The 26,898-nt window shown below is 34.0% G+C and overlaps 2 protein-coding genes across 2 annotated transcripts; one reads left to right on the forward strand and one right to left on the reverse strand.

Moving 5' to 3' along the window:
• Positions 1-1,992: 1,992 nt before the first annotated feature.
• On the forward strand, positions 1,993-26,045 carry LOC115759017 (serine/threonine-protein kinase meng-po). Its single transcript, XM_030699829.1, has 2 exons — positions 1,993-2,575; positions 24,350-26,045. Exons 1-2 carry the CDS (start codon positions 2,563-2,565, stop codon positions 25,711-25,713), a joined length of 1,377 nt encoding a protein of 458 aa, XP_030555689.1. The 5' UTR covers positions 1,993-2,562; the 3' UTR covers positions 25,714-26,045.
• LOC115759018 lies at positions 6,466-7,379 on the reverse strand. Its single transcript, XM_030699830.1, has 2 exons — positions 6,994-7,379; positions 6,466-6,927 (listed from the first exon to the last, which is right to left on the reverse strand). The coding sequence occupies exons 1-2, from the start codon at positions 7,293-7,295 to the stop codon at positions 6,519-6,521; spliced, it is 711 nt and encodes a 236-aa protein (XP_030555690.1). The 5' UTR covers positions 7,296-7,379; the 3' UTR covers positions 6,466-6,518.
• Positions 26,046-26,898: the final 853 nt, after the last annotated feature.

Here is a 26,898-nt window from a genome sequence, read left to right on the forward strand (position 1 = left end):
TCAAGTTAACTGTCACCGCAAAGGGTTATCAGGGTTTGGGGGAGGGACAGGCTTTACGTCAGGCAATTCATTCCTTCCCATGGCTTTGTCTATTTTTTTTTTATATTTTTAATTTGGGGTATTTGGTTCAAGGACGTCTCAGCCGCAAAACTTAATTTGCGGCAAGTTTCTGCACAGGTTGCGACTTGCTATGACAGGTGGCAACTGTGCTGTTGGGTGGTTGGTTGCTTGGGTGTTGGCTGTTGGGTGGTGCCAACCAAACCACACGGCAACACCTCACATACGTCAAGGCGGCGGCGGCGGAACTATGCCGCTTGTCGTGTCCTTGCGTGCTGTTCAAGTTTTGCGAATCTTTGGCTCAGACTATTTTGTTTATAGATTACCTGGTATTTAGCGTATAGAGCGAGATACCTTTGCTGCTTCTTGTTGTAGTTGTAGTTGCAAGTGGAACGGTAATTAATTTCGCTTCAATCGCTGGGGTAAAAAATAATCTGCACGACTTGGAGTTATCCTGAATCATTGAAAATATTTTAAATACTCACACACAAAAACTCAAACGCACGTCGCACAGTTTAGACTGCGACTGTGCTTCTTCTTGTCTCAGGCCAACTCTATAGGAAATGTGATCTTTAATATCTTGGAAGATAATGAGTCTTTACCATGGATGTGCATACTCTACAAGAACCTCTTTCTGTCCGTTACATACATTTGCCCAAACACATCAATCCCCTTTTAACACATTTCCAATGGACTTGGCGTATAAATAGTTTTGCGGCAGCTTTATCGCTCTGGGGTAATGTGAGTCAAAGCGCTTTATAAACTTTCGCCCAGTTAAGGCGGAGTTGCTTAAAAGTTGTCTATTGAGGTCAGGGGTGTTTACGATTAGGGGGGGGGAAGGAAGACTGTAGAAGGAGCGATGAAAGTGATATGAACTGTGCTATAGGACAATAAATAAAAGTTAAAAACTTTTAATTGCACGAATTTTATTCGAAATAAAGTAAAAGTATACGAACGTTTAAAATTGGGCCATTTCTTTGTAATCATGTAATCCGTTTATGGGATTAACAAGTTATTAAAAAAAAATAAAAAATTATTGAAATTATTGTGTGAATATTTCGCACAGATAGGGCATTTGTATGATATTAGACGACGCTTTCTTTTAAAAATATTTTTGATAGTTTCGTTGGTGGTTTTGCTTATATTTTAGATTCAATGAAACCAATTAATCTAGAATTCTAATTTTAATATTATATTAAGCTGAAGAATAAAAACAACTTTAGTAACTTTTCGAGGGGAACTTTCCGAGTAAACTAAACATTATATTATCATATCAAAGTAAATAAGTATATTCCCCTTTCCTATATTTAAAAAGTTGTTTCGTTAGTTTCGAGAATTTTAGTCCGAAATCATAGAAAAATTGTGATCTTTAGCTATCTTTTACAAACTTTTTATAATTTCAAAATTTTTTAAAATATCTTTTTTTGTTTTTATAATAAACATGGTTTAATTTCTATATGATGTATCATGTTTGAATTAATTCAATTTTGATTTTATGCCGCTCCGAATGGAGCCCAAAAACCTGTCTAAGCTCAAATCCGCTCCTGTTTGAAATGCAAAACTTACGCACAATGCATTGAACCCAAAGCGCAAGACTTTGCGTTAATCGAAAGCTTTTAGCTGAGCAGCAAACGCATGAAAGCTTTTCGCCACATGCAAAAGTTCAGCGAAATAATAACAGAGAGAGACAGAGAGAGAGAGAGAGAGAGCGCGCGCGAGAGAAAGAGAAATAAAGTCCAGTTGCCCATGATGCTCGGCCAGGCCGAACGAAAATGGACGAGTGCCGAATATCCATGCACGAGCGCCCCGCGCCGCGAACCGAGCGTCGAGCGCGAGAGCCGAACGCCGCATTTGCCGAGTCGCGACGATGCAACAAATATAAAATACGAAACGCTTGGAAAATGTGAAAACATTCATAACGGAAAACTCCTGACGTACGGACGTGTTGCGTCGTGCTTTCCATCTCTGTACACGTCTTTCGCTGCTTGTGTTTTGTGTATTATTTCTGTGAGCACGCGTCTTGTTCTTTTCGCGCTCAACTCGCTTCTCACTACGCTTACTTATCTTTAAAAAACCAAAAACAAAATAATCTGCGAAAAAAAAAAACAACAAAATTCTCATTCATCTAATATTTGCGTTATTTTGCCGCGTCTTGATTTTTGCATTGTGCACAACCTTGAAGATTTGCGCGCTGGAAACAAACAACTTGTCAATTTTACAAGTGCAATAAAATTCAAGTATTTTTACAATCGCCATTTGCAATGTGACTTTTTAAGTGTGCGTGACCCGCCCGCCAATTGTACTTTGTTGTGTTGCCAAAAAAATACAAATAATATTAATAACAAAAACAAAACAAAAATTCTTACAAAAATCTCCAATTGATCAAAGCGCTGCTGCCCCAATAGAAAAAAAAGAAAGCAAAACAAATTAAAAATCTGCAAAGTGGGTTTTCAAGTCGAATTTGGATTATTGCGAGGGAAGAGCAGCTGTTGCCAATACCACGAAATGGGCACTATTGGTGAGTACCTCCATTCAAAATTACAACAATTTATCCCCAAAATTAAAGTTACTTTTGTAGAGAGTTTATTTATGTCTAAGAAGTATACTAACATTTTTTGCTAAATTTAGATATATTATTATTTGAATGGAGAAAAAATGCATGCCTCAAAGTGAAGCTCAACATATATTATCTAAAATTATATGAAACTACAATAGTTGGGGCTAGATTTGGGGTTCAGGGACCAGCTAAAATAATTTAAAATTATATTAAACTCTATAAAAGGTCAGGCACCTGGTGAAAGATTCTTCCACTTTTGTATCTGTGAAATATTTTTGTTCTTTAAAGTGGGCTGTGTTGACATGTTTATTTGCGTATCTCTACTTGAAATTAAAATATTGTCTGAACATTTATTTAAAGTATTTTTGGAAACTGTTAATTGGCTTAAGTAAAGCTTATAATACATATGTATATGCATGTATAACATATGTATGCTAAGGTTCTGAGTTTAATTTAGCTATTTTATGTCCGATTATAGAAAGAAGCCATATACAAATGAACAACGATAAATATTATATAAAATTGTATTATAATATACGAAACAGTTTATCCATAAATTTATATAACTATTTTTTGAAGAAAAGCTTATAAAAGATGCCTGCTCAGGTTAGACATTTATTATTTAACTAAAGAAAATTTAATTTTATAAAAATGATCATCAAAAATTATTATATGAAGTTGTCTTCTACTTTAAACGAAGTAGAGAAATATTATATTAATTTGTGTTATATTCCAAATTAAAATATTGTATATGAGGGCTAGTTTTGGGGGTCCCAGACCAGATAATCTATTCTTTAGTTGTGCACATTTTTTACTAGAGCTTATGCTACGAACATAACCAGGATTTCTAATCCTATCATAATAATATATTTTGAAAGACATCAGATCCTATCTCAGATGCGCAGAAACTTGCGGAATTTAACTACTAGATTTTTACTTATTTTTGTATTTAATTGAATCAATGGAACTTCAAAATTGAAAACTTTAAAAATGATTTAAACTATTTTATGTTTGGAAAATTATGAAATTAATTGGGTATTAAAATTTTGACAGTATAAATTCAGCTCTAAAATCGATGCGATTCATTAAATTTTATTTCTTAGAATTCAGTTGCAATTTCTATATTTAATTATGATATAGTTTAATGTGGAAAGCCTTGGTTAATTTTAAGTTAATTTAAGTTGCCAAGCAGTTAAATTTTTCGCTGTATTCGGAGTGAGTAAATCCTTCCAAGTTTTGCTTTCGAATTATTTTAAGGATGTTGATTAACTTCAGTTGACTTCATACAGTTATTCAATTGTTCTTGATTAAACTAGCTTGCCACAAAAATGAGCTGAAATGTAATCTGTTTAGATGCCCGGCTTGAATACAAAATTTAATAACATTATATAAATAAACCCCATTGAGCCAGTCGAACAATATGCCGGCAAAAAGAAAGGAGCAGAGATTTTATTCTATTTCTTTTTTCAATTATTACATGTGGGCGTTGCCCAACAATGGGCGTTGTCATATCCTGTTTGTGTGTGTGTGTTTGTGTTTGCTTTTCAATTATCCTAGCTAAAAATAAACCAAGCACGCACAACAAGCAGCCCCAGCGACAAGCACAACAATAAATTGGCGCTTTTCAACACTCGCGCGACAAAATGCCAAACGACGTCATTATGATAAACATGGTCTAGGTTCCGGCCGCTAATTCTATCAAAATTTTGTTTATCCAAATAAAAAAAAAAACCAGTGAAAAGTGAAAAAAAAACCTGACCGACCTAAGTCATAATCGAATGACGCACGCAAATGTGCCGGCTCTGATTTCTATGCTATAGTTAAAAATAAACCCTATAGACACTATATACATACATAAGTGTGTGTGTGTGCGTGTGTGTGTGTTTGTCCGTGTTATCCTTGAACAGGCAGTGTCCTTTCGTTGGCACACCTCACCGCACCTCAGCCGGCCATCTTTAGAGATACAAATGCGCTTTGATTGCCAGCCAGCCAGTCGGAGGTGGAGGAGGAGCAGGAGGGGCAGCAGACAGTGGCAACCACTTGGCTCAATGGGTTCGTTGTGCCATGGGGACACAAGTGTCTGTTAGGCGGGAACGGGAGCGGGAACGGGGTCGGTTTTAGAAGCGGGGTTTTTCATCTGAATGTTGCTACTTTGTATGCCATTTGTTGTGCGTGTGTGCCTCTGCCGCTGTGTGTGGGTGTGTTCTATGTATGCTTGCCTCTATGTATTAGACACGCTTGATATGCTGCTCAATGCTGTTTGCCTGTTTGCCTGTTTGCCAGCCCGACCCGGGTATCCAAGCGAATTTCTCGTTTGCGTCACCCAAAAGTTCAGAGTTGAATGTGACCATCGATTCTACAAAAGCCATTGTTTTAACCAACACTGCGCATTGCGTTTTTGCAACAAATTACGTTAAGTGTTAAGTAATGGCAGAAAATACTTTGATTTCTACTTGGAAATAATATTGTCTTTAGTTTTCTTACAAAAATTGTAGGTAAAGCTTAGCCAAATCGTAGTTTAGCTGAGCAAATTTATATATTATTTTTATGAAGTTTGAAGCTATAATTTTTCAAATTTTTATGATTATTTTGCAGTCGTTAATTAAATATTCTTAATATATACATAAATAAATAAATACATATATATTGTAAAGGAAACAAGTCATGCAGTTACCTTCATAAGTCTATTCTTGTAAAAAAGGTGTTGCCAGTAGTTGAAAAAAATTTGGCAGTGTTGTACAACGCCTAGGCTTGTTACTCCAATGCCTTTTCAACATTTGTCGCAGCAATATCTTATTTGAAAATAAGGGGCAATGTTCAGTTATATAACCTGAACCCATTGAAAATGGGTAAGAAGGGTTTAATGGTTTTTCATCATATTGTACTACTGTGGTAAATAGCCTTTTTAGTGTTGTAAAACACGTAAGATTCTGCAAAATAGATGTTATGGCAAAACTGTTTGGAAAATTCTAGTTATTTATCCTAGTTATTTATATTTATGTTTCACACTTAGTTTACAAACATAAAAAATGAACATTTGATTCATTTAAATGTAATGTCAGTTCACTATATAGACCATATTTTCTTTGATAACGTGTCTTATTTGAGGAGCTTGTGTTAGTACCCAAATCATGTAGCTCAGTGTAATTATGTGTAGCTGCTTGGATTTACGCATTTGCACTTGACATTTGCGTAAAGTTCATCGGTAAATTGTTGTCATTCGCCGCAACGAAATTATAAACCACAAAATTTATATATATATACGCACAGCTCTGTAAGAGGAAGCCCAAAATTGACAAACCAGTGAAAGATCGCTGAAGGTCGCTGCTTAATAAACAGATTCCATTGACTCGAATATTAAGTACTACAACAATAATACATAGACAATTACGGGAGAACATTACGAGCTCTTAATAACAATAAATATGATGGCAGACAATGGCCACGGTTTCTGGATAAAATTCAGCTAATGGCCAAGTTAATGACTGCGTTAAGCTGTAAGCAAATATATTTATCAGGACAATGAGAATGACGTTGAATATAATTTCTTTTCATTACCCTCGAGTGTGTGAGGGTATTATAATTTTGTCAAGAAATGTGTAACGCATAGGAGCAGGCATCTCCAACCCCCCATAAACTAAATATATTCTAGCTCAGCATCAATAAACGTGTGGATATAGCCATGTCTGAATTCAGTCAGCCAAATCTTAACAAGATCGCACTACTAAATGAAGAATCTCCATGGAAGAATCGGTCGAAAAGTAGGTTCTTAAGACCAGGCAAAGATATACGTCCAAAAAATATATACGATCTATACGCATCTCTTAAAATTCGTTCAATTTAAACATTTCAAACTTTATTTCAATAGTAGTATCAGTCACTTGCAGCTGGCTTTAGTCTATTTTTAGACTCTGCTAACATATTTTAGATTTTCAATCTTGTCATGCATACACTGTACCTTCACAATGGGACAGGTGGGTTTCGGCTGGAGGCATTTGCAGTATACGAAAGATTTCATTAGAAATTCGTAAAAATCCTCATTGTTGCTGTCCGCCTTGAGCAGCTCGCGATAATCCTCGACGCTCTCCAAACTAATTGGATCCAATTGATGCATATAGCATTTCATTTTGAGCACTGCTGAATAGAAATAATTAAAGATATCGATGACCATTAGCTTGTGGCATTTGATGCTCCGATGATGTTTATCGCCCATTATGAAGGGCGTCTCCAGGCTGTGATCCAGTTGATTGTAGGCCTCATAGAATTTCTTACACTCCACATTGATATCTAAAATGGCGTGTTTTATGCTATTGCTATAACATAGAATTATATAGCATATAGTATGGGATTATATAATGTACAATATCTAAAGACATTACTTGGAGCAGCGCAAAACTTCCAGTTTCTCCTCGTATTCATTGATAATCGCCTCCTCGGCGGAGAGTGTATACACCTCGGGATAACGACAGCCTGGCGCCGAGCTGATCAGTATCAGATATCGTTGGGTTAACAGCCACAAACGTTCGATAATTATTTTCTGTGTCTCGAGTTCGCATTGATAGAACTGATAATAATCACAATAACGTTTCTCCATATCCACCAATAGACCCAAGATTTCTGCCTCCTTTTCGTAATGATCTTTCAGCTGGGGCGTCAAATGGGCTTCCTCGTCCTTAGACATGATCTATTTTGTGCTGGTTGTTGTTGTGTCTACAATTTTTATACAATATGAATTTTTTTACTGAAACGGGACACAAAATCCAGAGCATATCAGACTAAGTTTAGTCTGGTGAATTTTGTAGCTTAACTTTGAATTAATGTCCGAACGTAAATTCTCGCTATTAATTAAAATCAAGCCCATCAATTTGCATTCGACTTTGATGTTAATCTAATTTGTGGCCATCAATAAATTAAGTTAACGAAAACGAAAGACAAGAATAAGAAATTTGAATTTAATGCTTTGTGGATTTAGTTAAAGAAATGTATGGCATATAATATGGCTTGTTCTCCTTTGGGAAATAAATGGGAATGATTTGGTCTATTCAATTCAATTTTATATATATTGTGAGATACTGTATGCTTAAAAGTTTAATATGTTTAAATTTAAACAAAATAAAATATCTCATTCAGTATATAAAATATGTGATATAATTGGAGCTTCTATAGAAGAATAAACTGTGGATGTAAATTGATAATATATGTCTTCATATATCAAACTGTTTGTTCCGAATGACTGACTGACCGAGTGATTGACTAACTGACTGACTGATTGACTGACTGATTGACTGACTAACTGACTGACTGATTGACTGACTGACTGACTGACTAACTGACTGACTGACTGACTGACTGACTTATTGACTGATTGACTGGCTGACTGACTAACTGACGAATTAACTGATTGACTGACTGACGGATTGACTGACTGACTGACTGATTAACTGACTGACTGACTGATTGACTGACTGACTGACTGACTATTTAAGTCGAACTTTTGTCAACTGTTCAAGCTGATAAAAACTATACGTGTTTTATGGTTATCCTTTGTATCAATATGATACCCCTTTAAGTATATTTTTAGTGTAGGGTATGCGTAATAAAAAAGTCAAGCGATGCGCAGCGTGCAATTCACATAAATCGATTTAAAATAGATTTGTCGAATACAATTAATATATCACTAATACGTCACGTTGTACAGCTACATGTGATTGCCGTATCATATATGTATATATATGTATATATATGTAGAAATCTGTGAATTTGTTAGCGAACCAAAAGTCAGTCGAGCAGTGAATATATCTTCTGATTGATTTCGATTAGATACAACATTTTGTGGCTTGCGAAACCAAAAACGTAATTTGAAATTAGCCAATTTCAGTTGGCAGCCCAAAATGGCCACTTTGGCTGCGGCCACCCAGTTTGCACGTTTGGAATTCAATAAATATACATATATCTATATATTTCTGAAATGCGTAAAAAGTGTTAAGCAATGGGCATAGAGACTGGCAGACAGACAAAGAGTGCGATAGAGAGGCAGAAAAGAGAGAGAGAGAGATGCGCATTTATGAAGTGCGAAGCCAATTGCCGCTTGCAAAATTTCAATAGTAGACACTGTATATAAATAGCTATAAACATATGGCAGCATTTAGCTAACCCCCTTCACCACCCCCCCACCTCATCCTCAATCCACTTTTCAGCAAACAAAAAACTAGCATTGCTCATTTTTTCGAACATTTCAAAATATTTCTTAATATTACACAAATAAACAAATGGAATTGTTGTTTACCAGGCTTTGAATGCGTGCGTTAATTAATAAATTAGTAATATGGTTAAAAGCAAAAATCAAAGCAAATGCGAGCTAATTATGCGAATTAAATTTATGCTCTATAATTATTAATTACATTTTAATATTTTTAACAATTAGCGACAGGTTTCTTTATATTTACCCCGTAGAAAATGTTAATTGGAGCTAATGAAGATGAATATATACTAAATGAAATTTTGCAAAGGTTTTTAGGACTTCTTTAATGCCAAGTCTTGTGCGACGACTTTTTCCAAAGCAATTTTATAGCTTGGTTGTTTTCATAAAATGTTCTACAAATTTCTGCATTAATGCTGGCGTTCATATGGTTTAGTTTTTATTTTATAATAATTTACTAAACTGCAAATTTAGTTTCACTTTTCTAAAAGTGAGATTCATGAAAAACCAAATTGAAATCCTAGAATTACAAAGGACTTTAATACTTGAAATCTGGAAGAACTTTATGGAATCCTTTTTTCTACTTCACATTTGAATAATAATATATTTAATCAAAGTTTTTATTTTAAATGGTGAATTTTTAAAATATATTTCAGTGCTTGTTTTTTCTTCAGGCTTGCACTAATTAATATAATGATATTTAATTATAATTTATTCCGTATTTACATTATAATATTACTTTATTCTGAGCATGCTCAACTGCGCTTAACAATTTGTCTTTTCTCTAGCTAAACTTCTTGGAAACTTGTGCAGTGCTTGTTGCTTTAACCTTTGTCAGCTTTAGCTCTGATCTCTTGCAGTTCTTTGAATTAGCTTCAGGCCTTACTCTTATCTAAAAGACGTAAACTCTCGTTCATTGCAAGCTGCTTTGCATAGTCTTTATGACCCCACTTTGAGATAGAGCAACAAAAAGAAAAGCAAAGTGAAATGTTGAATAATGAAAATGAAATGGCCAAGCGACGCACATTTTGCACACATTTCAATTTGATTTTGTTTATAAATTTTAATTGGCTTTGCTTTGGGTACCACGCGGCGTATGCGCAATGTCTTCGAAGCACTAAAGCCATTCCTTCTCTATGTGTATGTGCGTGTGCCCAAGCTGTTTTTTATCATCAGCGCCAGCTAATGGGCCTCTCTGACTGTCCGACTGTCCAATCGTCCAACTGTCCGCCCATCTGTCATTCAGTTCGTGTAAGTTGCCTTTTGATTGCGCGCCTTTCAGCGCGTCTTTTATGCAATTAATTCACAGAGTTTTCTTGCCGTCCGAGTTATGGCTGCGGTCTTTCAGCCATTGAGTGCAACGAACCAATTCAGTTGCTTAATTGTTCGCCTTTATCAGTAGTTCTCTTCTCTTTGGGCCGGGCTAAAAGCCCTTAATTGACGTCTTGATTTATGCAGAAACTTGACGTCGTTTGCAATTGGCGTGAGCTGAAATTGTAAAGCGATTGATGTGTGCATATATATATTTAATGTGAATGTGATTTCTGCTCGACTTCATTTACATTTTTTTCTGCAGAATTAACGTGAATTGTATTTGCATGTGTTTCCTTGGAAAATGCAAAATTTTACAACTAAAAGGTTTCGAGATTTTTCCATTTACTTAGTGTCCAGCCTTGGCGAAATTTTATGTTATAAAATAAATAAAATCGTCGGATTATATTCCAAGAATATCGTAAAATTGCGACGAATGTTAATTGTAATTCAAATATAAATAATAAATGAAAATTATAAAATACTACTAATAAACTTGGGAATTGAAAGAACTGTGATTAAGGAATTCTGGAGGAAACTTTTTGTGATTCTTTGCTCAATTTCATATTTGCTTAAATAAATTCAATTAAATTTTACTTATATATGTATAGCGTTGTCTTTTCCTTAGGTTCGAAATAGAGTTCGACAGTTTTGAACATTGTGTCTTGGGGAAGATTCGACCATCCTTTGTTCCTTAGAGCGTAGATAATATGCTACATGGGCTGATTTGCTATTTGATATCTATTTAGACACAAGAGCAGCATAGTTAAAATCTTAGAATTTCATCCTTACTTCATTCTCAATTCAGTTGGGATGCTCGACTGCATTTAAACTTTTTGCTTTACGCAAGCTTATTGACGCTTTTTATACCCTGAACCCATTGAAAATGGGTATAAGGGTATATTGTATTTGTGCAAAATTCAAATGTATGTAACAGGCAGAAGGAAGCTTCTCCGACCCCATTAAGTATATATATTCTTGATCAGCATCAATAGCCGAGTCGATCTAGCCATGTCTGTCTGTCCTAGCGCCTGCGCAGATCTTGTTTGTTTCCGATAATCGATAACTTACTCTGTTTCCAAGAAATCGATAAAAATCGATATCGATATCCTGTTTTTTGGGCAATTTTGGTAAATAATAAGAGCCTAGAGTCACCAAACTTGACATATAGCTTCTAAAATAGAATATATATATGCATTTGATGTTGGAAGAAGAGGGTTCAGGGTATCCCCTAGTCGGGAGCTCCCGACTAGAACCTCTTACTTGTTTTTGTTGACTTTTTGAAAGCCACTTAGCTTATTAAGCGTACAATCGCTCAGATCCGGCAGCCCACTCTCCGGCTGTTGTTTCTTCCTTTCCTTTATTTTTCTTCTTCTTGAATGCAAATGTCAAGCAAAATGTTTAGCTCTGCCGTAAAAACTTGATTTATGCTAATTTGTTTTTTAATGCGCCAGGTTAAAATAATGGATACGAGCAAACAAGCCGCACATATATTTATTTGATTTTGTTTCTATTTTGTTTTTTTTTTTTTTTGTTTTAATGCGCTGCCATAAAACTAATGCCCGTCCAGTGCAGTCCCCCAGAGCGCAGAGTGCTTTGCAGACGTTGCGCATACGCCGCGTGGAACCGAAGAAAACAAAAAAAAAACACCCAACTTAAACTAAATAATATTGCAACACAGCGAAAACAAAAACAATAACAAAATGTTTATATTGTTTATATGCACACACATTGTATTGCATTTTCAAGTGAAAATCATTTTGACGAATGTTAGCAGTAGTTTTTCTTCGTACTATATCTTTTTGTTGTTGTTCTTTTTCGATATATTGTTTTATTTTGTCTTTTGGATTTTTTTCGTTTTCGACTCGTTGAGCCGTGGCACAAGGTCGCCGTCGCCTGTCGGCGCGAGAAATATTACGGCTAACCAAAAGATAAAATATATAAGCACGACGAACAGCATTAACAACAACAACAACAATAAGAACGAATCGTTTTGGCCAACTGTGTTGTCTGGCTGGCAGCCGGTTGTCTGTCGTTTTGTGCGTTGTGACGCGCTTTTTGCCATTGACACGCAATAAAAATATGTACTTAAAAATTGTAAAAATTAAGCATTTTTAATGTGCACAACATATCTTTATTAATTTACATATTTTTTTTTTCGGCTCATATACATATAACATTATTTTTTTTTTGGGCCTATTTATTAATTGTTTGCGTGGAGACGAGCCAAAAGCTGACGATCTGACAAATCAGGGACAAATCGACTGTCACAACTTGTATTTAGCTCATCTATTACATGTGTCTAAATGTTGCCATTCCTCAGGGTCACTTAGCATATATATTATATTATTTAAATGTAATTTATGCATTTAAATATTTGCTTAATTACTTTTATTTAATAATTCAAATGTCTAAGCAATTCATTTCTTTTTGTAAGCTAATTTTTATATATTATATTATATATAATATATATTATATTTTTTTGTCAAATATTATTTGACATATTTAGTCTATTGTTTATATAAAATATATCTAGTCTTTAATTTATTGCTGTTTTGAAAAACAAAATAAACTTAAGTTTAGGTAAATTCCAAGCAGCTTTAAATTTCGTTAATACTTAGAAGAAATCTAGTCTATGCCAATAAATTTGTTTTTAGTACTAGAAATACGCTGTCAGAGGGCATGTTTGCTTTTATTTACAAATTTTGAATATTTTACATATAAAAAAAAAAAAAAAATTAAAAAAAAAATAAAAAAAAAATGTATAAAACTAAAAATTTTATTAAACTGTATTACTAAATGAAATTAAAATAAATACAAAATAACGAAATTGTCGCAAAATAAAAATTGTAAGAAATAAACAAATTGAAATAAATATGACAATATTGATTTAAATTGAAAAAAATAAATGAATAAAAAATTAATTATAAACTAAAAATTCAAAAAAATTAAAGTTAAATTAAAATAAATAAAAAATGAAAAAAAAAATGTCAAATGTTTATAAATTAAATTAAAGTAATAAATATTAAAAACAAAACATTAAAACAAATATTTCCATTTAGAATTACATTTAAACTAGATATAGGCGATAAATTATGCCAATATATATGAAAATATCATAAACAGATCTATAAAGCACAAGTTAAAGTTATATTTGCTTGCGATTTATTGAACGTGAAATGAAAATTGCATTTTATTATCATAAGGCAGCTATTGCTCAGAAAGTATAGAGTATATTTTTCTCGAAAGAGATCTCTCTTCATTTGTATTGATATATCGATACTTAGAGTATTTACAAATATTCTTAAATTAATATCGATTGTGTAATAGAATATATTGAGTCTATTACATTCGACACGCAAACAATAGTTTTTAAATATGGAAGTAAATTACTTTATGTTTTAAGAATAAAATATTGTAGGCTGTATTTAGATATCTTAAATTTGTATTTCGCAATCCATAATTTATAATTTATTTATTATTGTATTTTGTATAATATTATTATCTATCTATTAAATATTTTGATTTTCAATCTAGCTTCGAGATTGGAACTTTTAGGCATACTGAATTACTTCGCATTTAAGATAACTTTTTAGTTGCTTTAGATTATGTTAACTATGTAATTGATATAAGGATACTTCATTTTCTTATTCCCGCTGATAACTGAGTTTTCCATATCATATCTTAGCATTTCTCACCGATTTCGATGCCTCTTTAATGTTATTTTTGGTCTTCCACGAAAGTAAAAATTGCGTAGGTGTCGCCTTGTCGTTGGCGCTGCTCTGCTCTTAGCCGTCTCCCGTACTCCTGGCCCACCCCAGAGCCATAGCCCGGAGCATTTATTTAATTTTCTTTTTTTTTTTTTTATATTTATACTATATATATATAGTATTTAATAAATTATTAATTTTCGCTCGTCAGCCAGAGGCGCACACATGACATGGCGAAACAACAAAAGATAAAGATAGAAAACATCTTATATAAAGTCAGATCGGCGGAGGTTGTGTTTGCGATTAACAGACTTCGACTATAGCCTATATCTATGGTGGTTGCCCGCACAAATTCGATTGAAAATTATTGGTCTAATTTATGTAGCTGGGCTAGACCAACGCATGGCATAAAAGCGAATTCGCTCGAAATCCAAAAATATATTTTGTGATTTAATTGCTAGTTGTTTTGAGAAAATCACCGAGCAGCCAAATTGAATGACATAGAATAGTGGGCGCAAAGCCATAAAAGCGACTCAGACAAGAATAAAACATTAACAAACAATCGATTAATGGCAATTTGCATGATGCCCAATCGAAATGGCCCAAAGTAATCAGCCAATAATTGGGTCGACTGCCACAGAAACTGGCCTTAACCGGCGCAATAGCCGGCCAAGAACTTTGTCTCTGCGGTTATGTATTGGGCGTATTATTGCGTACTGATTTTCCTATACTCTAAGCACATGATATGTTGAACCTATTGAGTATTTCGCTTTTTCACTTGAATTGTTATTGTTTTTGTCTCGCCTTTCCCAGAGTTTTGTATTTGGTTTTCTCGCTGTTTTTGTTTTTTGTTATTACTTTTCTTATTTTTTCGCTGTGTTTACTGCTAAAACAGAGAGCAATGTGTTTTTCTGTCTTTTATTGAATTGACAATTTTCCTGTTTATTTTTGTTTGTCGGCGGCGGCTTTTTATGGTCGCTTTTGCTTTCTTCCAACGATATTCAATGAGCTCTCAAGGCGTCAACAGTCTGATGCGTTTAGCAAGTGGCTAATATATTAACGGAAAGCATATTGTATCAAGTTGCTTAAATGCGAACGTTTTTTTTTTTTTTAGCTATATCTGACTGACACTATCTAGACACGATCTGGAAATAATTTTGTAGCGAGTTATATCTGAAATACTTTAATCTAATTTCAAAAATCTGCAGTTACACATGATTCGTTTCGGCTTATACATGGTTATTTTATGAGGAAGAAAATTCAATATAAATAAAACTAATAAAATTAGTTCATAAACTAAAATATTAACACAAATTTGCAAATATTTATGGCATCCTGTTAAATGAAGTCCAATTATAATTGATGCAAATATTTTATAGGATATATTTCCCGCTTGCAAATACTTTTTTATTTTTTAAACATATGTATGCATATGGTCACACTGATTGGCGGATATACAGTTAATCCTGTTAAATTAAGTGCAATTATAACTGATCGATAGCTATCGATTAGAATTATATTTATCTGTACGATTATGTTAATCGTTACAGAGTATAAAAATATGAGATTTTCTGGGTATATTTAACTTAGGTTTTTTTTCATTTTAACTTTCAACATTAAGCAAGACTAGCAATAATTGTTTTTAAATAAACTTGTTTTAGGAATGTGGTCACACTTGTTGACAGATATTCGATTAAACTTCAATGCTTACAATCGGCATCCTGCTAAATTAAGTGCAGCACGTAAAGTTGATCGATAGCTATCGATTGCTAAGCACACAAATCAAGTATCGCGTGCTTAATCAATTTGAATAGTCTGATCATTTCCTTTTCCCGCTAAACATCTAAGAAATGATCAGCTGAAACTGAGCAACAAATTTGATGCCGGTTGACGTCAAATAGTTGCGCCCCAATTCGTTCGCCCAAACATTTAGAGGGAATTGCAATCATAATATTATTATTATAGGCATTACTTACAATTATTTACGAGCAGCCGTTCGCACTGATGCATTCTGAGTGTTCCGAGAAAACGAGCAGATAAAATGCTCTCAAAGATATTAACCAGTGCACACTACGAACAATTGTTTCCAACAGTTTTTGTGTTTATTTATTGTTTTTATATTATTTATTATTTTTATTTTGCACTGACCCTCAAAGTGGTTGCGAGTGCCAGAAAGTGGTTCCCCGTCGACGGACACAATTGTTGCTAAAAATATGCGTACAACGACTTTCCTTTAGCGGCCCTTAAACGAATTAATTATAATTAATTACGTTCATTTGGCGTGTAACACATTTGTAAGCCTTCGCTACAGTTATACGGTCTTTATAATCTACTGAATTTTGATTAATGATATTGTCGCTTGGCTCTTACGTCGGCGCTTGCCTTGAAAACCGGCAGATACATTTTTACTTTTTCAACATTTTTTTTTCGGCGTTATTTATTTATATTTTTTTTTCGCGCGTAATTAAAATTGTAGCCATTGCCGATGATGTTTACAGCGTACTATTTATAAAAATGTAAATAACATTAAATATATCATAAAAGCGGAACTATTTAAATAAATTATGGAAAATAAAGCGCTAGCTGGCGTTGCGTGGGCGCTAACCTGTGCGCGAATACGTGTACGTATACTGCCAGCACTCACTGTGAGTGTGAGTGTGTGCGTGTGTGTGTGTGTGCTCATGTACTTTTCTTCATACACTCTTGAGGCCTCATTAGCCGTGACATGGCACTTGGTGCAGGGCCGCTGTCAGGTCTTGGAAAGTGGCTTGAAGATTGGCCAGGTCAAAATCTTCTCTCTCCCTTGCTCTCCCTCCCCTTCCATCCGCACTCTCTCTTTCGCACAGTTGTGGCGCCCTATTGTGCTCATCGTGTGCTGGTCATGTGCGCAGTTTCCCAGAACCTGCTGCCCGTCTGAAGTGCTGCTCTATATATCAATATCATGGACATGCCCACTTTTGCTAAAAATATATCCAATCCGACGAGGCAATCCCAGAATTAAACGTGTTTTTATAAATACACCCCAAATCAAAACAGAAAATCAATTAGTTATATTTATTTCTTATATAAATAAAATCTATTTATTTTCTACAATACGCCGCATAAAAAACGGCAAAGCACACACACACACGCACACACACACACACACATTTGTTTATACTTATATATATTATTAAAAATATCAATTTTGTTGTTCCACCATTGTTCATTCTATTGTATATTATTATATTATTTTCATATATATATAAATGTTTTTTTTTTTTTTTTTTAAATTTCTTTTCACTTGTTTTTGTTGTGGGCGCAACGGAAATTTCGTTTTACACTCGCCTTATATATATTTAATTTTATTATATTGTTGTTTTAGTGCGCAGAAGGAAGACTTTGTTGAAAAAAATCAAGCTATATTATAATATCTAATGGGCACTTAAAATGTTTAGTATTTGTGGAAATCACTCTATTCAAATAGAAAATTCTCGCTGGGCGCATAAAAGTACAACTTTTGTCGGCTGTCTGGGAAATTCTTTAATTGTTTTATACACTTTCCCAAAGAAATCCCTCAGCAATGCAGGCTAAACTTTTTTCCTAAATCTTACATATTATTATAAAGGGCATCTTTCGTCTAAATAGATACATAAATGTTCAAATAATTTGTTATGCTCTTTTTAAAACAAATTCAGAAATTGAATATAGATCACAGTTTTTTATAATTTAACAATAAGAAATCTAGATTAAAAACAGGAAAATTGTTCATTAATAATTTTATTGTTATCATTATTATTATTTTAACAATTATTAGATGATTAGGTATTATATCGTTTTTATTATTATTATTTTTATTATTATATAATTTTAATTGGATTCCAAGCTTTCATAAGCAAACACCTTTAATTACAATTAAGTTTAATTAATTACAATCACCTTAAACCTATTTACATTAGGCCAACAACTGACATTATCTTTTAAAAGCTGAACGCAGTTTATACACAATTTCATAGAAATTTTCTCTAAAGAAAAAAAGCTATAAAAATAAATAAAAATTGTAACTAATTAAGCTTAACATTAAACAAAATCGGAGAGCAACTAAGAGCACATAAAATTTAAAAGAAATGAGCTGCTAAAAATCGTAATCACTTCCAAATCAATTGCTCGCGCAATATAAAGCAACGTTTGCCCTTAGAAATGTTTGTAAATGTAACAGAATATCTTTTGTTGACCTAGTTTCTAAAATTGTAAACAATAGTACTTAAAAATACAAAAACGACAAATGGAAACATTGAAGCAGCATTCAATATGCATGCATATATATATATTTAGATATATATAAAGCCAAATCGAATGTAATTCCCACAGATTTTACGGCTCTATGAGAATTATGTTTAATCGATATGCGCTTTGCCACATCAAAGCTAAGCATTAGATATGTGTATAATTGATCTTAGGCAATATCAATTGTGGCAATTTTTATGTACACATCAGACATAGCTCTGATATATGTATATGCCTGCTCCAGCTATGGCGTATTGAGTTGAGTCTGGGGCAGCTATATAAGCGACTGGCCAATTTAATATCGCAGACAGCACGGCCGACGTGCTCGGAGTTGGCCAATTTATCATTAAGCACGCTGATTGTGGCAATAGCCGTCGGGGCCCTGGCCCCACCGATTATACATGCGCTGCCTATAGGTATTATTTGTACAATAATAAAAACTAAAACTCTTTGCTAGACGCCCGCGCGGCTGCCTCGCATAGACGCAGCAGCACCAAAGATACATTTAAGTATACATGTATTTCAATCTGTGTGTGCATGCGTGCGTCTGTGCGTTTGTGTGTGTGCGTGCGTGCGTGTGTGTGTTTGTATATGTGGCACGCCGACCGACAACGACTTGCCGATTGACGTCAGCAATGCCCCCAAAGTCGCAAACTGTGGCGGGCGGGCTGCCAGGCAGGCGGGGCGAGGGCGTGGACCGGACCGAAAAACGAACCGTAGCACACAGCAGGAGGAAACCCGGCGTTGCCAGGGGCCGGGGGCCAGGGGTAGACCGGCCGGGGCCGGAGCGCAGTCATTTTGGCAGTCAGTCATACAATTTGATGCTGCGCCAGGCTATCTACCCAACAGTTGCTGCTGTTTTTTTTTTTGACTTACAAATTGGGTTAACACAACTATTTTATTGCGTTTGCGACACTTGAGCTTTGAGCAAATGTAAATTAGCGCAAATATATATTTCCATTTTAAATTGAAACGAACTGTGTGCATGCGACACATGCAAGGGATTCTAAGCATTATCTGCTACTCTTTCAATTTTCTTAATAGTATTAATAATTTACTATATAAGTCTTACCTGAGCATGTTTTCCGCTATATTTCTAGATAAAGACTGAATAAACGCTGCTAGTAGCTAATTTAAGTTATGAAAGATAGTTTCTTATTAGGCATATATGTATGTAGAATTTTTCTACAGCCTACTATCAATATTATGTTATATTATATTATTAACAATTAAATTATTATTATTATAAATACAGGATATAGTTCTTACATACAATTTGAGTTAGTTTTTATACCCGCTACAAATATTAGTTCTTAACATTAGGGAATTCTAGTAATGAATATGCATTAGAATAACTATTTTTTTGGAAACGGGTTTCCGATATTATGTTTTGGACTTATGCGCTGGAAGCAATCTGCCGAAAGTCAAGGCTAATAAGTGTTTTGTTATGGATTAAATATTCTAAAAAGTTCGTGTTTGGAAAAGGACAGTATATAGAGAATATTAAAACCAAGTATAACAATAAAATGTACAGGGAATATTTAAAACTAGTTTATTATTTAGATAAGTTGTATTTTTTTTCGCCATAAAACATTATAGTCCTAAAGAGTATAGTGTAAAGGTACGAAAGCATCTCTGATATCAAAAAGTATCTATTTCTCAATTATTTTGTATATATTTTTATTACATTTTTTTTTAAAAATGTCATATCATATTAAAAATATATTAATAAATAAAAAACAAATATAAAAATATACATAAAACAATAAATATTTAGCTTTGAATAGTATTATATTTAATAAATTATATTTAAATGTACAAATTTCGAACAAAAAGAGTATGCAATATTCGGCATATTACATTTTTATTTTCGATAAATCTTTTTCTTTTTTTTTTGTTTTTTGCCTTTGGCTGTCGCTAGAATATCTCATGCATTATGCAGGTCGATCTCCTGGCGTCATTGTCGCTCTTCTTCTTGCTTTATGCAATTGCATTTTACAATTGGAGCTAAATGTGCGTGTCCGTCCGTCTGTTTGTCTGACTGACTGCCTGTCCGTGCATTTGTTGACCCACTGTTTGCATTGCTTTTCAGTCCATTTATAAGGAAATTCTGCGCGTTAAATTTAGCCGCACAAACTGCATTTCGCCTGTTGACCCTTTTGACGGCATCTATTCTTGGCATGCAAAGTGTGTGTGTGTGTGTGTGTTTGTTTTTGGCCAAACAAATAATTGAAATTGGCATAACGAATTTATCATATAGTGTGCTGCTTAGGCGGGATTCTGCATTGAAGGGGAAGGGAGGGGGGCTTGGTAGAAACAAAAAGTGAAAGTTTGATTTATGAGCACACGCGGACCGCTGGCTTTTGTATCTTTGCTGATGGTTCTTAATGGTTTATAATTAGTTTTGTAAACTCTTGGCTTTTGTTTTGTTATTTTTTTTTTTTTAATTTTAAGGGGCCTGGATTTGTTTTAGCCGCCAGCCGCGACCCGCTGGCCTCGAGCCAATCAATTCTGGAACGGAAATAGAAATTTAAATAGAAAAAAAAGAACACACACACACAAATCTCACTAAATTTCGGTCCTGTGTGTGTCCCCATGCTGTGGGGGTTAATGGGCTCAATTCTGTCCAGCTTGAGGATTGTGCGTGACGCAAGTGTGTGTATATGGCACGTCATTATATGATTGATCTATTAGCTAATTGAGACAATTGTTTGTTTTATTGTACGCTGCTTTTCTTAAGAATTAAAGTTTATCGAATCAAAACGCACAAGTTAACACGCCAGTTTATGGCTTATTTATGGCTTAATAAACATAAATAACATCTATTTATTATATATGTAAGGCGAGATTTGCAGAACTTTGAAAAAAATCAAAAAGATTTTAAAAAGTTTTGACATAGAAAACTTTTTGTAGAGCAAAGATAGAGGGAACGTGTTTTTGACTACATTACATTAGTTTATTAAGACATTTAAAAGATTTGAAATATTTTATTATTTATTAGTATTTAGTTTATGCTTTAATAAATGGGTTAGCTTTATATATTATTATCTATATTCTTATAAAATAATTTAAAAAATATTTAATTCAAAATTAGCTGGAAATGTAATTAAACAAAATTATTAATTAAGCGATTAATTAAGATTAAATGAAATTAATTAAGATTTCAAATTTATTTCCAAAAATAATCTATTAAATTAAGTCATAATTGGCTGTGAATGTTTTTAAGAATAGTGAATTTAGTATAACCAAAACCTTTCAAAAATGAACGATCTAAATTACTCCTTAAATGTATATATTTAGTAAAAAAAATAAGATTGCTTTGTTCCTTGATAAGTTATAAAATAGTATGAATTTTGTTATTTAATTTATATATATACTTTATGAGCCTTATGACCTTATAAAGTATGTATATATATTCTAACAATCGATTGATATAGCAATGTCTGACTGTCTATCCATTTGTCCGGCTGTCTCTTTCTATGCGAACTAAGGGAGTACAAGTAACTTAGGGAGTACATATGTCGGAACCGACCGAATCGGAACACTATATCATATAGTTGAGGGTACGTTCGGTCAAAAATAAAGTTATTGTATGTTTTGGTGAAGATATCTTGATCAAGCTCGGCATTTATTAATTTGACTATGCTCTTTATATATTTGCAAAAATATTGTCAAGATCGTACTTCTATATCATATATCTGTTATAGGAACAATCAGTAGAAAAGTCGGTGCTTGTATGAAAAACTTTTATATGTCAAGATATCGGAAACAATCTGGGAATTTACTTATTAAACTATGCTGCTGATACATTAATAAAATCCTATCAATTTATATATATAGGATTCTTGTATAGGCAAAATCGGTTGACAAATGAGTTTTCGTATGGCAAAATATTTTCAGTAAACTATCACAAATCTTATAAAGTATTCCCAACTTTCTCGTTTTCTTCATAAAAAGATATAAATAAATATTGTATGTCTTGCAGCAACAACAAATTTCTGTTCACTGAGAAATCAGTCTATAAGCAAACAACAACAAAAAATACTCTTTCCTATACACATTTACATCTCTATCCAATATGTAACAGGTCATAACTCATGCAGCAATATCTTCCTGTACAACTGTAATATCGTTTCCCAAACACTTGGAATGCAACAAGCCATAAATTAAATGCCACCTCAGTCGAGCCAAGCAATGCATGTATTTTTAGTTGTTGTTGTTGCATACCTTTTGCTTTTGGCCATAATTTGTTTTATATATAAATTTCAATATTTTTCTAGCCGTGTAATCAGCTTTTAATTTGCACTGATTCGATGTTGGCGGCGACATAAAATGAAATTCAAATGAGCGCAAAACGATTTTTAATTCTCAAATCACATCACGCCCTATAAATGTATAAGATTTGCCTCCAGCCAGCCACGATCTGTGGCTGTGCGTATACATATTTATAGATCTTTCCTATCTATCTAGTTGCTGTCTCATTTATAGCGAAAATCAAATGATTTTTCGCGCTGGCCATAAATTTTCAAATCAAACACTCTTCGTTAGGCGGGGGCGGGGGCAACATTTGTGGATTCCAAAACTTAACCGTGACTAACAATCAGACTCTGACGTCTGTACATTTATAAATATATATAAATATATAGCTCGATCTGATTCTTATCTGCTGCGATTTACGTAAATTTTGCACCAAGTTTTTCGCCAGATTTGTCACAGACAATTCGGCGACATCTTCGTCTCTGGGCGTGGGCGTCTCTTTGAGGGCTGTAAAACAAAGCGATTTTCTATGTTTTCTTTTTATTTGTATTATTATTTTAGCTGCGAAATTAATAATTCTCGCCAAATAAACAATAACAGCAAAAAATGTGGCACATAAAAAGCAAAAAGCAGCATGTTCACATCAAAAGTCGGTTATAAATCATAAACAAAATATAACTAAAAAATACTTTGGTCCATTTTTCAAAAGAGGCCACTTTAACTGGCAAGTGCCTGAGCCCCCCTCCCCCTTCCCCCCAGCACAGAGGTGCGAACGCAATTGCTTTGGACACTGATCCCAGGCACCTGTGCGGGGGCAACAGGTCAAGGTTTAGTTTTGATCAATTGCAATTTGCTCTTTGTTACAAATATTTGAAATTTTTTAAATATTTCTGAGCATTTATCTATCAATAATTTATGAAATACTGTTGTTGATTTTTTTTTTAAATTCTTCAAATGACTTTTTCTTATAAACAAAGCGTCTAATCGCATTTTGGTATTTAATTGGAATGCATCTAGAAAACAGTTCGAAAAAGATTGGATTCTTTGAACTTTGTTTTCCGCCTTCAGGTTATGTGAGGATGGAATGGAAGTGGGATGCGATAGGTTAAGATGATATCATATCGAATTCGATCAGATGAAATGGGTTCAGATATCAAATGGTATGAATAGGCTAGAATAGACTGATATTTGTTACCAAACGAATGGGATAAAATAGCAATAGGTATGATGTGATAGAATGGGATGATAATGGTATGGCATAAGAGAATTTAGTATTTATTTTAGATAGGATCAAATAATTAGTTAAGTCATATAGGATGGAACATAAATTATTCGAACTAACAAAGTTTTTAACTAAAAATGCAAGTTTATTTATTTAAAAAAAAAATATATTATACTAATATTACATTTTTTTCTAACTTAATTTTTATTGTTGCAGTTTTTATATTTCTCGAAAAAAAATTCGTACTATTAAAATAAGTTTTCCACCTACTTAATTATATTCTTAATATTATTTTTTGAGGAAATTATAAAAATTCTTAAATTTAACTTATATTTAAAATAAAACTGAATTTCTTGTATTTCTAACTACCTTGAGAATAATTCTTACTAAGTTTTTAAATAAATTTCAACCTTAATTGTTTTTTCTTTTTGAGGAGTTTTGATTAAGAGTAATTTTTGATTTATTTTTATATAGGAAAGAGAAAACTTATTTAAAATCTAACATTCATTTGAATAAAGACTTAAATTAAATAGCTATATTTTATATAGTCCGAGGAAAACAAATAAAATAATCGTGCTAATTAATTTGTATTAAAAGTTGCAAAGAAATAAATCATATTTTTTTTTTTAGAATAAATATTTTATCATAACTTATTTTTTAATGAACTTTTTTGCAATAAATTAGAAAATTAGAGTAGTTGTACTTAATATTTAATCTCAGTGGCTCTTTAAATATTTAACTAACACAGGTTTTTCCTCAATTTCTTACAGAGAAACGCTCCTTCTCCTTCCGGCTGCGTCGCTCGTTCGGCGATGGCGGCAGCACGAACAGCCGCAACAGCAACAACAACAGCAGCACCTGCACCAATCACAACAACCATAACAACCAGAAGAGATGCAGCACACCTTTAACACCGACCAGCACGAGCACCGGCCGACTGGAGGTGCCTGGTGCCTCGGTGAGCCGCCGTAGCAGCATTTACAGGAAGCCGGACAAGAATGATGGGGGTCAAATCCATTTGATACCCGATGTGGAACTGCCATTGATGACATTCGCCGATCAGTACAATATCGAGAAGACGCTGGCCGAGGGCTGTTTTGCCAAGATTCTGCTGTGCCGGCACAGACCCACAAACACGACCGTGGTCTTGAAGGCTGTGCACGCCGAGCTGACGACCATTAAGGAGTTCCAGAAGGAATTCCATTACAACTACGAGCTATCCCATCATCGTCACATACTCAGCGCCTATGCGGTCGCCTTTCAGACCATGGACTACTTTGTCTTTGCCATGGAGCATGCCCCCTATGGAGATCTCGCTTCGAATATTGGTCCAAACGGTCTGCACGAGACGGCCTGCAAGCTGATTGCGGAGCAGTTGAGCTCTGCTCTGGGTTTTATGCACTCCAAGAATCTGGTGCATCGTGATCTCAAGATCGAGAATGTGCTGGTGTTCACGCCGGACTTTGCGCGCGTAAAGCTGTGCGATTTTGGTGCCACCACCAAGAAGGGTCTGCCCGTGCACAAGGTGAAGCATACGTGGACCAGCTGTGTGCCGCCCGAACAGCTGGAGCTGATCAAGAACGAGCGTTTCCAGTGCTTGCCCATCAGCGATTCCTGGCAGTTTGGCATCCTCTTGTACAACATTCTCACCGGCAATCCGCCCTGGCAGGCCGCCGATTGGGGCAAGGATCAGGCCTACGCAAACTTTATGAAATACGAACAGCGTAAAACGACCAAGGTGCCGGACAATTTCCGTCGATTCTCACCACGTCTTATGCGCTGCTTTCGCAAGTATTTGAGTCACGATGCTGAGGATCGTTGCAAAATCACCGAAGTGAACAAATACATGAAGGATCGCTGGGTCGAGTGCCGCATCTCGGCCTCCAAATCGGCCACGTTAATCTCACCAAATCAGCAGTATCAGGACTCGTGCATCTATCTGAATCAGCGCGAGGGACGCCTCTCCGGCGATGAGAACAAATTGCGCTTCAAACGCATGATGTCCAGCTATGGACTGGATATACCCATAGATCAGACCATGGTGCGACGACGTGTCTGGGATTGGCTATCCACATGTGATGCCAACTTTGATCCCGAGATCGAAAGTCTTCACGCGTTGGATATGGCGCAGTAGCTGCCCCAAGTCTGGTCTGTTCTGGGAATTACGAAATTTTTCAGAGATCTATAAGATAAAAAAAATTTCGAAAAGTAATTTCTCATTGAAATTATATTATTGGGTACGGAATACCCCATAATACTTATAGACGAATTTTTCTGCTATGCACATATATGTATGTAACTACATAAGTAGTTGAAATTTTGTAACAAATTAACCCCAAGAGGTACTCAGAAAGAAATATGTATATTATGAAATTTGTAAATCCACTTAGAGCAAAACACGTTAATGGACTTAACTTTCCACTAGTGTTACCTTTCTAGTCTTCCGCTACGATGGTTTTTTATTAAATACATATATCTATCTATCTATATATATATATATCCATCTATATGTATATGTAGTTTTATATATATATATATATTTAAACTATTTATTGTGTGATGTACGCGTTATTTACTTTATACATAGACGTCATAAACGATACCAACTAATGCAATTATGTAGAATTAAATGTTTAGTTATACGAAAGGATATAAACTATATGTATGACCAATTATTATCTAAGTGTTGTCTTATCTATATATATTATACATTGAATAGAGTACATAGCCCTATGTCTTAAACTTATACCGAGTATATATTTACGTTTATGCCGACACCTGTATATGTTAGACTTTATTTATATCTATGTGTACTTTTTAGCCTACTCTACGATCTTGTATATAATCTTACCATATTATACTACCTATATATCTATATATGTATAAATATATTTATATATATGATCTATGTACACCAAATGCAAACAAATATAGAAACTTCAACATGCAAAATATGTTAAAAGGTTCTTCAATTAATTAATTCCATTTATTTTATGCATTTTGACAAACATAAAGTAATATAATATTGACTTTATATTTAATCAGTTATCTCTTTTGATTTATTTAGTTTATTTTTGTTTCTATTTAAACTATTTTTCAGTTCCTTTTCAAACTTGGTGCACAGAATTTCAATGCCTAAAACTGTTCGATTGGAAATGCAATAAAAATCATCCAAAGGTAAGTCTTGCGCATATTTGATATAATCTCAATTTTCATATTATTTGATGGCAAATACGATCAACTAGTCAGATATCATAACATTTAATAAAGTAAATGTTTTAAATTTTAAGCTAAAGGAAGAAGATAACGGAAAAAAGAT

This window comes from Drosophila novamexicana, unplaced genomic scaffold (genome assembly GCF_003285875.2).
Source record: "Drosophila novamexicana strain 15010-1031.04,08,12 unplaced genomic scaffold, DnovRS2.1 tig00000193-arrow-pilon, whole genome shotgun sequence".
In the NCBI taxonomy this organism is placed as follows: domain Eukaryota; kingdom Metazoa; phylum Arthropoda; class Insecta; order Diptera; family Drosophilidae; genus Drosophila; species Drosophila novamexicana.

Excerpts from the sequence above, each read along its gene's own strand:
- LOC115759018 (XM_030699830.1), bottom strand. The coding sequence starts at position 7,295 with ATGTCTAAGGACGAGGAAGCCCATTTGACGCCCCAGCTGAAAGATCAT. Across the intron at positions 6,928-6,993 it reads GAAGTTTTGCGCTGCTCCAA|CAATAGCATAAAACACGCCA; the intron begins GTAATGTCTTTA and ends TCTATGTTATAG.